The sequence below is a fragment of the Dryobates pubescens genome, chromosome Z (assembly GCF_014839835.1).
Source record: "Dryobates pubescens isolate bDryPub1 chromosome Z, bDryPub1.pri, whole genome shotgun sequence".
In the NCBI taxonomy this organism is placed as follows: domain Eukaryota; kingdom Metazoa; phylum Chordata; class Aves; order Piciformes; family Picidae; genus Dryobates; species Dryobates pubescens.
Window position 1 is genome coordinate 20,032,004 of NC_071657.1, and position 12,452 is coordinate 20,044,455.

At 43.3% G+C, this 12,452-nt stretch overlaps 1 protein-coding gene across 1 annotated transcript; it reads left to right on the forward strand.

The window, feature by feature from the left end:
* The first annotated feature begins 5,541 nt into the window (after positions 1–5,541).
* On the forward strand, positions 5,542–12,139 carry STARD4 (StAR related lipid transfer domain containing 4). The gene is made up of 5 exons (XM_009896701.2): positions 5,542–5,771; positions 7,728–7,777; positions 9,349–9,475; positions 10,611–10,725; positions 11,283–12,139. The coding sequence occupies exons 1-5, from the start codon at positions 5,667–5,669 to the stop codon at positions 11,516–11,518; spliced, it is 633 nt and encodes a 210-aa protein (XP_009895003.2). The 5' UTR covers positions 5,542–5,666; the 3' UTR covers positions 11,519–12,139.
* Positions 12,140–12,452: the final 313 nt, after the last annotated feature.

The following is a 12,452-nucleotide window of genomic DNA, read 5'->3' on the forward strand; positions in this document are numbered from 1 at the left end:
GTGTCCTTTATCTTATACAAAAGATCATCTTGACTAAGACTAACAGAAGTAAATCGCTGAAAAATCCTGTTATTCCTTATCTATGCAGAGGCTGTCTGCCAACTCCTCTCCCCCTCCCTGTATTCCAGCACTTCAGCTAACAAGAGGAACTTTCTCATCAACTCTGTTATTCTGTTAGAAAAATAAGCATTTTCTGTTCATCAATTCCTTAAAGCTACTATGAATACAAAGTAAGGCCCAAAAAACTGGATTCTATAATATACCTATAACAAATCCTTAACTTATGCTAATACCAAAAACCCTTACAAACTTAAACAACTACGTTAAAATTAATCCATCAAATCCATGTCTAAAACGAAATAAGAAAGTTGTTACATTAACTAAAGGACACTTTCTAAAATTAAAATCTGTTTACTACAATCCTTAACTAACTATATTACATGGAGCTCCTTTGAAATGCCTAGGCAGACACAAAAAACAAAGACAGGAAGGTTAGAACCAAAAGAAAGACTTTAAATGTGAACTCATTACTAAATACCTATACCTTACTATAATTACTAAATACTTCTTATTACTAAATACTTACTATTCATTATGCTTACTGGTAAAACTTAACATCAAAATTACAAATCTATAAACCACATTACAATCAGTAACAATGAAATTTGTACTGTTGCTTTAAATCAGAACACAACTTTCATGAACGAATCTTATCAGAAAGAGAAGGGCGGGGGAGAAAGGGCGGCTGTCTCAGCAAAGCCACCATAGGTTCAGAGACAGAGGTACAAGGGGGGGTCGCCGCCCAATTCACAGCCAAAGGTAGCTTTCCCTCGAAGGCAGGGCTGTGTCAATAGGTAGTAACAGCAGTGATTTCAGCTTAATTGCTGTTTGCTGTCCTTTTAGTTCTTTCTGTGGCTGTTTTGGCAGAGCAAAAGTCACTGCCTTGTCACCTTGTCCGATCTTAATTTCCTTTCTTAACATAGTCTCAAAACTTAGTTGCGATCTTTTAACTTAGAATGTCCCTTCTGTCCACAATCAAAACTCGTTGGAGAACTTTCAGGAGAACTTTAAAGACTCAGCGGTGGGGTGGTCCAGTGGCGGGGGGGTAACGGGCTGCTTTTGCTGTTAGGCCTAGCGTCTGCAGCTCCAAGGTTGCTGGAGGGCTTAATGTGATCCACCAAAAGGGAAGCAAGCGCTGAGCTTCAGTGTTCCCTGTCGTAGCAGCATCCCATAACTTCACCTCCATCTGATTCCAAATTTTACACGTAAACACACTAGGTGGTGTAACTGTCGGGATTTTCACTTGTACCCACTTCAGCAGCACCTTAAGATCACGGCCGTAAATGACTTTGCCATGCTTTTTAAGGAGTTCCTGCATGAGTTCATAAACATCTCTTTCTGAGGAAGACGCTTGATTTCCCATTTTTCATTTCCCACGGCTCACCTCTCGTCCAGCGGGAGGGATTGCTCTGGCCGCCCAGCTTTTCCTGCTTCCTTTCAGCAGCTGATTCCAAGTTCCATGGGATGTCGCGGCAGATCACTGCTTAGCGATTCTTCACCATCTCATCGGGGTCACCATTTTACCGCGATTGAGAGATGGAGATGAAGCTTGATGCAAGCAAAGTGTCTACTTTATTGTACAAAGTCATTTCTTTATATAGGCTAACATGTCCAGAAGGCTACTTGTGATTGGTAATTAGATGTGTCCGTGCGACAGTTACAGAATCGTGGTTGGCTGCCGAGGAAATGCAAGGGAACACACATTCCTGAGCAAGGCTCAGACAGGTGTTAGACAAATGGCAAACTACCACGCATCTCTTATCTAAGTTCAGAGAGGAGACAAAAGACTCTCTTGCAATGCTTACCCGCACTCGTTAACAGGTAGTTGTGTGCTTCTTCCTGAGTCACAATGGCCGTTGATAAAAAAGGCTAAAGGCTTTTTTCCCTTCTACATAATTGCCATTTGTTCCCAAGGTTTGTGGCTCGCAAGAGTAAAAACATTTCTTTCTATCTTGCTCCCTGAATTCAGTGCATCACTCTTGGCCACCTGGGCACACTGCTGGCTCATGTTTAGGCAGCTGTCAATCAGCACCCTCAGGTCCCTCTCTGTTTGGCAGTTCTCCAGCCACTCTGACCCCAGCCTGTAGCTCTGCATGGGGTTGTTGTGGCCAAAGTGCAGCACCCGGCACTTGGACTTGTTGAATGCCATCCCGTTGAACTCCGCCCATCTGTGCAGTCGGTCGAGGCCCCTCTGTGGAGCCTTTCTACCCTCTAATTGACCAACATCTGCTCCTAACTTGGTGTCATCTGCAAACTTGCTGATGACTGACTCAATCCCCTCATCCATATCATCAATGAAGATGTTAAAGAGGATGGGGCCCAGTACTGATCCCTGGGGAACGCCACTGGTAACTGGTCGCCAGCTGGATGTGGCACTATTCACCACCACTCTCTGGGCTCGGCCCTCCAGCCAGTTCCTAACCCAGTACAGAGTGTTGCAGTCCAAGCACGAGCTGACAGCTTAGTTTGCTGTGGGGGACAGTGTCAAAGGCCTTGCTGAAGTCCAGGTAGACCACATCCACAGGCCTCCCCACGTCCACCAGACGGGTCACCTGATCATAGAAGGAGATCAGGTTGGAGAGGCAGGACCTGCCCTTCCTAAATCCATGTTGGCTGGACCTGAGCCCTTGGCCATCCTTCAGGTGCACAGTTATTGCCACCAGGATAATCTGCTCCATCATTTGCCCTGGCACTGAGGTCAGGCTGACTGGCCTGGAGTTTCTGGGTTCCTCCATCTGACCCTTCTTGTAGATGGGGACCACACTGGCCAGTTTCCAGTCATCTGGGACCTTACCAGTGAGCCAGGACTGGAGGAAAATGATAGAGAGCAGCTTGGACAGCTCATCTGCCAGCTCTATCAGCACCCTAGGATGGATCCCATCCAGTCCCATGGACTTGTGAGTGTCCAAGTGGCTCAGCAGGTCCCAAACTAATTCCTCATGGATTTCTGGGGCATTACACTGCTCCCTGATCCCATCACCCAGCTCAGGAGGCCACTCGTCCTGAACTCCTGCCTTGCTGTTAAAAATTGAGGCAAAGAAGGTGTTCAGGACCTCAGCCTTTTCCTCATCTTCAGTCACAGTGCTCCCCTCCAGGTCTAATAAGGAGTGCAGATTCTTCTTGCCCTTCTTTTTAGTGCTAGTATATTTGTAAAAATGCTTTTTGTTATCTTTCACAGAGGTGGTCAGCTTAAGTTCCAACTGGCCCTTTGCCTCTCTAATTTTTTTCCTACAAATTTTTTTCTTCCAAAGATTTCCCTCTTTTTTCCCCTTAATTCATTCAGAAGCTTCTTGCCCATCCATGTCAGCCGTGTATCCCAGTGGGTCATCTTCCAGCACATTGGCAAAGCCTGTTCCTGCGCCTTCAAGATTTCTTTCTTGAAGTAGGTCCAGCCCTCCTGGACTCCTTTGTTTTTAACGGCTATTTCCCAAGGTACCTTCTGAGTTAGTTCCTTAAGTAATCTGAAGTCTGCCCTCCAGAAATCCAGAGTGGAGGTTTTGTTGCTGCCCTTCTTAAGCTTGCCTGCATATTGAAAACTCAGTTATTTCATGGTCACTGGACCCCAGACAACCTCCAACAACCACACCTCTCACCAGCCCTTCTCTATTGGTAAAAAGGTCAAGCAAGGCCTTACCCCTGGTAGGCTCATGCAGCAACTGGGATAAGAAGCTGTCCTCCATACACTCTAAGAACCTTCTAGACTGCCCCCTTTCTGCTGTGTTAAGTTCTCAGCAGATATCAGGCAGGTTGAAATCACCCAGAAGAACAAAGTCTGGTGATCTTGTGACAGCCGCTAGCTGCTTATAGAATAATTCATCAACTTCTTCATCCTGGTTGGGTGGTCTATAGCAGACGCCAACCAGGACGTCTGCCTTGTTGGTCTTCCCTCTAATTTTCACCCACAGGCATTCAACCTGATCATCCTTAATCCCTAGTTCCATGGCATCTAGTGCCTCCCTGATGTACAGGGCCACCCCTCCACCCCTTGTCCCTTGCCAGTCTCTCCTGAAAAGCCTGTAGCAATCAATTACAGTGCTCCAGTCATGTGAGTCATCCCACCATGTTCTGGCAACTCATCATAACTTTCCTCCTGTAACAAGGCTTCCAGCTCCTCTTGTTTGTTGCCCATAGTTCGTGTTTTGGTGTACACGCACTTCAGCTGGGCTGCTGGTTTCACCCTTGACTCCAGCTTACCCCACCAGATTCCCGTATGGGGAGGACTGTTTTCAGCCCCTTCCCCCTTTGAATCTAGTTTAAAGCCCTGTCAATGAGACCTGCCAGCTTCCTTCCTAGAACCTTTTTCAGTTTCCCTTTCTCATGGGCTCAGATCTTTCTCCTCCTCTGGGACAGATGTACTCCATCTGTTGCTAGCTGACCTGGTGCCATAGAACGTTCCCCACGATCAAAAAAATCCAAATTCTTTTGGTAGCACCAACCTCTAGCCACTTGTTGATTACAGCTGCTGACCTGTTCCTTCTGGTATTCCCTCCTGCAACAGTCGTTTGAATCATCCCACCACGTTTCTGCAATGGCACCTTTCCTGCTGTAACTAGGCTTCCAGCTCCTCTTGTGTGTTGCCCATACTGCGTGCATTAGTGTACAGGCAACTTGGAAACACTGACTTCAGGAAGATGTTCTTCACATCAGCCTACCACATTTGCACCTTCAGAACAGAATTCAGATGAACAGTGAACCCACAGGGCACTTCAACTGGAAAGCCACGACCTTCATAAAGCAAACCGCAAACCTTAACAAATTCACAGTAAAAAAGCCCTCACAAAGAATCAGTTACAGACCACACGTCAGAAGACAATGATCATATCTACTCTGGTGACTTCAACCAAAGTGATGCCGCGGTAACGCTTTCCCACAGCAGGCGCCCCTGGCCAGCCCAGTCTCGGGAGGACAGCCCGCAGCCCGCCCCCAGGCTCCACTCCCTGCAGTCAATAAGGACGCGCTCCCCGGGGCAGCCAGCGCGGGGGCGCGCGCCTTCCACTGGCTTCTTCTGACACGGCGGTAGCATGTCGAGAGGTCGCGTGATAGAGTCCCCTGCCCTCAGCGGGTCGCGCCGCCATTGGCTGCGTCGGGAAGCCAGATGCGCTGTCATTGGTTGCCCTCATGGTCTTTGGGCTGCCAGGCTGGGTGGCGGTGCCGCCAGCGGAGCAAGGCGGAGTGGAGTGCAGAGAGGCAGAGGGGGACGGAGAGAGGCGGTGAGGTACGAAGAGAGGGATTGGAGGGGGGGGAGGGGAGGGTGTACTGAGGCGTACAGAGAGAGGCGAAGGGGGAGGGTTTTGGCCGCAACGTCTCGCTCTCCGAAAGGCAGCGAATGTCTGGGCGTGGCTTGGCGCCGAGGGCTGCCGTAAACTCGCGGTCTGCGCCGCCGTTCCTCGTCGCCGCGCCTGGGGGGTGCGAGGGACTGCTGCTGGCACCCGAACTCAGTCCGGGTATGTGTGTCCGCGGAACGACAGGGTGGCAGGGTTGCTTTCTGCTCGCTGCTCAGAGCGCGTGAGTAGAAATGAGTCGTGCGGTTGTCAGCGTCCTGGAGCGGTGTCTCGCGCTGATGTGCCTGTCTGTGTCATGGGTTCCCTGACGCAGGTGGGAAGCAAATGGATCTGCTGCCAGAGTCGGCATCCCTGGCTACCAAGCTGTGGAATACCCTGATTCACTACCACAGCATCGGAGACAGCGAATGGCGAGCTGCGAAGAAAACAGTGAGTAGGCTGGGTGGCTTCATTGAGCGTGTGCGGCCTGTTGCATTGTCTCCAGTAAGCTGCAGGTCACTTGTAGCACGGAAACAGCTTATTATGCTGTGTCACACGGGTGTGAAATATTTGGCAGATTCTTGCAGGAGTTTAATATTGGAGGCCCTGTGAAACCACTTTCTTAGGATAGTACATATTTAGGTGTCAGAATGTGCTTTCTGTGCATACAGATGTAATCTGCCATTGCTTTTATGCACTTTCAGGGAAGTAGCTCACAGAAAATTTACTTGTGTAGGACTATAGATATTTCTCAAAGTGTGAAACACTGTTAGCTTCCACTACGTTGCAAGATGCTCACTTCCACTTTCAACAAACCAGGCACAGGCTGCAGGTGGGCTACGCCAGGCTCTGAATTTGTTTGTTTATAATGCTTGAACATATGATGCTTCAGCTTTCAAATGTCCTTCTCTTAAATAAAAGTAAGGTCATTCACAATCCTTTCTATCATATTGCTTCGTGTTTCCATTGCCTTCCATTGCCATCCCCACATTATCGTAGGTTTTCCTGAATGAAGGGGAATGCAGTTCATGCTTTCCCCAAGAAGTTTGCCATACCCTTCTTTTGAGCTTCTTGTTTTTCCTGAGTCCTGCTTGATCAAGCTAAATAGACAATGCAGGTGCATCAGTTCTAGGCTTGTTGAATATGTTTTAGTCCTGTCCTGTATTGGGGGTAAAAATATATTTTGGTATTGCAGTGTAGCAACATGGTAGGACTAGTATAAATTTCTATCTTTGCCCTTTCATTACAGTGGTTTGGGTGGGCCTTCTATTACTGTATTTTCCTTTTTGAGCAGACTTTGACAAGAGAGGGTCAGATGTTCCAAATATAACTTGTTTATTTGCAAAATTAACAAATTCACTGTCTTGAAATGGAGGAACAGAGTATCCAAGCTTTTCACTGTTGCCAAGTATCTGTACCACTTCTGCTCTCCTAAATGCTGTAGTATGCCATTGCTTTCCTTCAGGAAGGCACCTAACTGTTTCAGATCCTATTACTCTCCAGATTTTACCTCTGTTAAATTTCCAGTTGGACTTCCTTCCTTTCCTCCTCATCCCCTCCCTCCATCCTTCCTCACCCCCACCCCTCACCTGTCTCCTTCCTTCCTACAATTTTGGTACTGTGCCTTGTGAAAGATTAAGATCCTTAGCTACCCACCAGGGAGATGTGTTTTGCTGAAACAGTTCTGCTTGCAGTATTTGTGCTACTGTTCTTCAAGATATTTGGTCCTTTGTGCTTATGTAATCGTGACTCCAAATAAAAAGGTGCTGTATAGTATTCTCTGTGACACTGAAATTCAGAGATGTTATACAGACATTCCATTCCATAGTTAGGCAAGAATGAGAAGATACTGTTTATTTTATCTGGCTAACTTTAAAATAAAAAGACTAGTACTTAGTTAGGCATCTAGGAGAGAAGGTAATTTAAGCTTTCTTTTTTGCTGCTATTAGCACCTCCTGCACACGTCTGCTTGCTCATGTGTTAGAGGAGTGCAAACAGAAGTTATGTGGTCTTCTTGTCTGAATAGCATCCTTTTGCCATTTAATTAAAAGGATGTAACTAGTAATATGATTCTGCTATAAAATAGTGGGATATATTTTTGTGGTAAGCTAGCTTGGGCTTTCATTCTCTGTTTCTGCAGAGACTTCTGGCATTTGACGCTGAGAAAGGCAATAGACTGATTTATTTTTTTTTTAAATGGAAGATACAAGAAGCAGAAGCCTGAAATATCAGCTTCTATTTTTTAAAAACGTGTACAAGAATGCCGGTCAAGGAGCACTTCGGGGTGAACCACAATTAATGGTTAACTAAAAAAAAAATTAAATTATTAAGTTAAAAAAAATATTCTGGGCATCTCATAATTTCATGGAAGTGACAATTAATGTCATATTTTCCATTTTGTTTCAGAAAGATGCAACTGTGTGGTGTAAACCATCAGAGGAATTCAGTGGATACCTGTAAGTTTGCCTGCAGAGCAGATACAATTTTAAAATTTGTAGAATTTAGAAATGAAGCTTGTGGACTCTATAGCCCTCAGGTATGCCCATCCTCCAGAGGAGAGGCTGGATGGATCTAGTGTGTCTGTACCATTTATTTTTATACTTCCAATGCTTTAGCGTTGCTTGGTTTTTAAAACAACGATGAATGAAAACTGTGGAACACATAATAAGGTTTCTCATAGTTCAAATGGGCAATAGTGTATGCCCAGACCTTTTAGAAAGATGGTCTACAAATCACAGAATCAAGTCTGTGTTCACTAGGTCTGAAGTGTTACTGGGTGGCAGCCTAGTTAGTGCTTGAAGTGTTAGTCACTCTGCAATTACAATAGGGTAAAATATCAAGCATATGGAGACTGGGAAAATGTGTGACATAAAGGCAATTCCTGTGTGAATTTCTTTCAGTCCTCTGTTGGCATCTGTAGGTTTAAGTAGAGAAATGGGTACTAGAAGACAGCACTAGGAAGAAAAATAGAGTCATGTGAAATGCCAGTGACTGAAAGAATCTCAAACACTGACAGATCTGTATCATTTAACTCTTCTTAAAAGCTGCAAGAATCCATGACCCCAGACACCAAGAATCTGCTGACTGTCTTCAGGGCCATTAACACCTACATTGTCACACAGGTTGTGTGATTTTAACCACTGGCAAGAAGGAAGTGGCTGCTGTGTGCAGATGAAGATGCCAGGGTTGTGTATACACCTACTGAAATAAAGGACATTTTGAAGAACTTTACAAATGCTTGCCTAGAAGCCAGTCATGTTCACATGATCCACCAGTTCTGGGTACACAGTTCAGATGGGCTTCAGACAGGTAGCTGTGAGTTAATATGGGTGAGCTGTGCAAATAGATGAGTCTATTGCTTGGCTGCTTACTATTAATAAGAGCAGCTTAATAAATAAGTAGTGTTTTGAAAATAATGGTCCTTCCTCCTCAGGAGGTATCAGCCCAGTAACTCAGGTAAACAATACCTCCTGTCTACTAAAAATGCCTGATAATAATTTAATGCTCTGTAATGGCTTACACTGAATTGTTTTATTTGGTAGTCTTATATGCCAGAAGAGCACAATGTAGTTGTTTGTTACCTTTGTCCTACTACTGTTCTACTTTATGAAACACATTTTTCCTATTGTATTCATGCTCTCCTTTCCTTTTGTTTTTAGCTTTAATTGTCCTTAATGGATTTCCATCTTTGTGCAGCAAGACCTGCAAAATGAAAAGTTCATAGAGAAATAAACATAGTCTTTATTATTTGAGAAAGGGATTGGCCATTTACAAAATATTGATGATATTTTAATGTATCTTGATTTATTCAATACTGATATGTAGCATAAGGACAGAGTTTCTCAGAATAACTTCAGTTGCAGGGATCAGATGCCCCCATATGCCTTTTCTGTAGTAATTTTCTGATACACTTGTCCATGGACCATCACTCCAGACATCAAGGTATTACTCTAAGTATGCTGTTTCAAGCCAGTGAAATATTTATGAAGAATTTCTCACTTTAAAATGAAAATGTATGTTTTTCTAGCTACAAAGTTCAAGGAGTGGTAGAAGATGTTGCTAACAGAATAGTGGATCATATTCGCCCTGGACCTTACAGGCTAGACTGGGACAGCTTAATGACTACAATGGACATCTTGGAAACCTTTGAAGAGGTGAAGACCTGTTCAAATTCTTAATTAAAATGTGTATAGATGCATATTTGAGTTTAAAAATACAGCAGGGCAGTCATTACAAAAAATATGTTTTCCTGCCTGTTCTTTGCATTCACATATGCTATTGTGTATATACGTGGTGCGTGACCTCAGTTGAGGCTTTCTGAATGCACAGTCCTATCCTGAAGGTTAGCATTCCATCAGTGCTAAAAGTAAAGAAATAAAACTTGATTGCTTACAATTTTCGGGGACATGGGAGTCTGATAAAGGCATACAGAGAGCTACAGTGTGATATTTCATATGCCAAAGCCTCATACAGCTTGTTTTTGTCTATTCCACAACAAACAAGATGTTATGTGCTAACTATTCACACTGAGACAACATTTTCCCCTTCCTGAAAGACTCCTTTCACTGTGTGGACAGGCTTTGTGCTCGGGAGCCAAAACAGTTTGTACTGAGGGGTTAGACTTGCTAAGGAAAGATAGTTTTCCAGCTGATTACAGAAGAGCTGGTAGCCTTTCTTTGGTTACTGAGGACACTCAGTATGACTCCAAAATCCTGTGAACATGTGGCTTAAACGTGGGTTGTGTTTTGCTCTATCTTAAGGAAGATAAATATGGCAAGGTATTTTTGCTAATTATTCCCTAAAATGTATACAAACTGTACTGTCTTTAAGAAAGCTCTTTTTAAAGATTTTTTTGAATTCTGGTTTATTATTCACTTGGTGGATTGAAAGTGCTTGATAGAGCGTCTTAGTACTGAGAGAGACCTCTTACAATTTATTCATGGTCCTTTCAGATCTCCTGAGTAATGGTTAGGCCCCATAAAAGCCACCTGACTTTCATTTTCCAGGCATGACACAGTTCTCTGGTCTTAGTGAGCAGAGGTTAAAGGTACCAAATATTCCCTCCGCTGCAGCTCTCTGTTGCAGACTGCAGGTCCTTACAAACTTGCAGCATTTAGACTGAAAATGACACAGCCATTCAGACCTCACTGAAGTTGTTTGTACAGCACAGTTAACAGCCTTTGTGGCCTTTGTAAAAAAAGCTAGCTGCCTACAATCATAAATTTTCCTATATTCTTTACACTTAGATATTTTTCTTTTCTTACTCTCCTTATTCTGTCACTGAATAAGAACTGCTGTGTGATGCGCTACACCACAGCTGGCCAGCTCTGGAACATCATAGCACCAAGAGAGTTTGTAGATTTCTCTTACACTACAAGCTATGAGGATGGGCTTCTAACATGTGGTAAGATACCACTTACTTCTGCTTAATTCTTATTTTGTGATAAAGATGCTTGGCTTAAGATCTGATTCAAATTAAGTTTAGTTCTGCAGTAAGCATTCAAAAATAGTGTAAGAAGGGCTGCAGTAAGTATTTCAAAGGTATTGTAATGCTTTATGTATTTAAAGAATTACGCACCTTACTGTTTTACCCATGAACCACCCCTATGTGTCATAAGTTTCACTAAGGCCATCTGTGGGACAGGTACTAGAGACAGGTTGAGTGCTCTGACTCAGTTCTTACAGAAAACTGGCACAAGTAACAACTTGTTCAATTTGCTAGTAAATGGGAGGAATGTCTCTTTTATGTCAGAATTTCTGCTTGTCATTCTCTGCTTGTCTGTTAGGGAATTTCTATGAAGAGCAAACAACTTTGATGCATGAAAGTACCCTGAAATTTGAAGTGTGACTGTCATTTCTACTAAATTCCCCAAGTAGAAACTTGTACATTTTAAATTTGCTGTACATTTGTTTTGTCTGTCTCAAATTAGTTTCTTTTTTTTTCATTTGTTTCCTTGATAGGTATAAGCCTAGACTATGGAGAGGTGAGGCCTAACTTTGTCCGTGGATTCAATCACCCTTGCGGTTGGTTCTGCATCCCTCTTAAGGACTGTCCTAGCTACAGTCTTTTGACAGGCTATATTCAGACTGAACTGCGAGGGATGCTACCACAATCTGTGGTAGATACTGCCATGTCTAGTACCCTGGCCAATTTCTACTCTGACCTCAAAAAGGCGCTGAAAACAGACAAACCGTGACTTAAAAGCCCATTTGTTTCTTGCAATCAAATTGCATTGTTTACCTTAACACAGGTTCACAACTGAGTTAAGAGATCAGTAATACTGTTCCTGAATGATACCTGAATGTTTACATTGAGGGATCCAAACAAGTTTACCAAGTACTTTTTGATGTGACAACTTAGCATACATTCCTAATTCACAGTGCAAATTTCTGCTGCCTGCTTCACACTCCACAGCAGTGTAAGGAGAAATATGAATCTATAAATCTACTGCTTCCTAGGTAAAACCCACAAGGTATGTGTGTGGACTTCTAAAAAAAGCAGCATGAACTCAGCTCTCATGGATCATATTGAGAGTGGAGTGGTCAACATTTTGCTGGTGTGGGTCTCTGTACAGTCAGCATCTCAATAAAGATATAATTGTGTAATATATATTTTTTTATGTTTATTTAAAAGTTTTTAACTTAGTTTGTACAGATGCATCTGCAATTTGTTGTAAATTTTTGCTTTGATTTATGCTAGGAATATTACATAGGTGAGTTGTTAGATGATACTCATAGGAAAGCTGTTCCCTCTTGGTAGCAAAAATAAGAATTCATTATTGGCATTCTTTCAGTGTTGTAACAACTTACTACCATATATAACAGCTGATCAAAAGCTCATTTAAGTCATAAGGTGTCTTTCCATAGTTTTTAGTGTACTTTTAATCACAATGTTGTCAAAATAGCGAACATGTGGGTCTGTGATATTCTGCATTTCTAAAGATTTCTCTTTTTTTACTTAAATTTGCACATAGTTATATGTGGGGTTTTTCTATGTCTCCCTTAACTGAAAATCCTTTAATTACTAAAGCAAATGAAAGAACCACTAGCATGCTCCAGCTATAGGCATTGGTACAGTCACAACAGCACAGAGAGCATGCTGTTACAGTGCATGGAACCATCCTGTGGCAA

Excerpts from the sequence above, each read along its gene's own strand:
- STARD4 (XM_009896701.2), top strand. The coding sequence starts at position 5,667 with ATGGATCTGCTGCCAGAGTCGGCATCCCTGGCTACCAAGCTGTGGAAT. Across the intron at positions 9,476-10,610 it reads TCTTGGAAACCTTTGAAGAG|AACTGCTGTGTGATGCGCTA; the intron begins GTGAAGACCTGT and ends TCACTGAATAAG. Across the intron at positions 10,726-11,282 it reads GGATGGGCTTCTAACATGTG|GTATAAGCCTAGACTATGGA; the intron begins GTAAGATACCAC and ends TTTCCTTGATAG.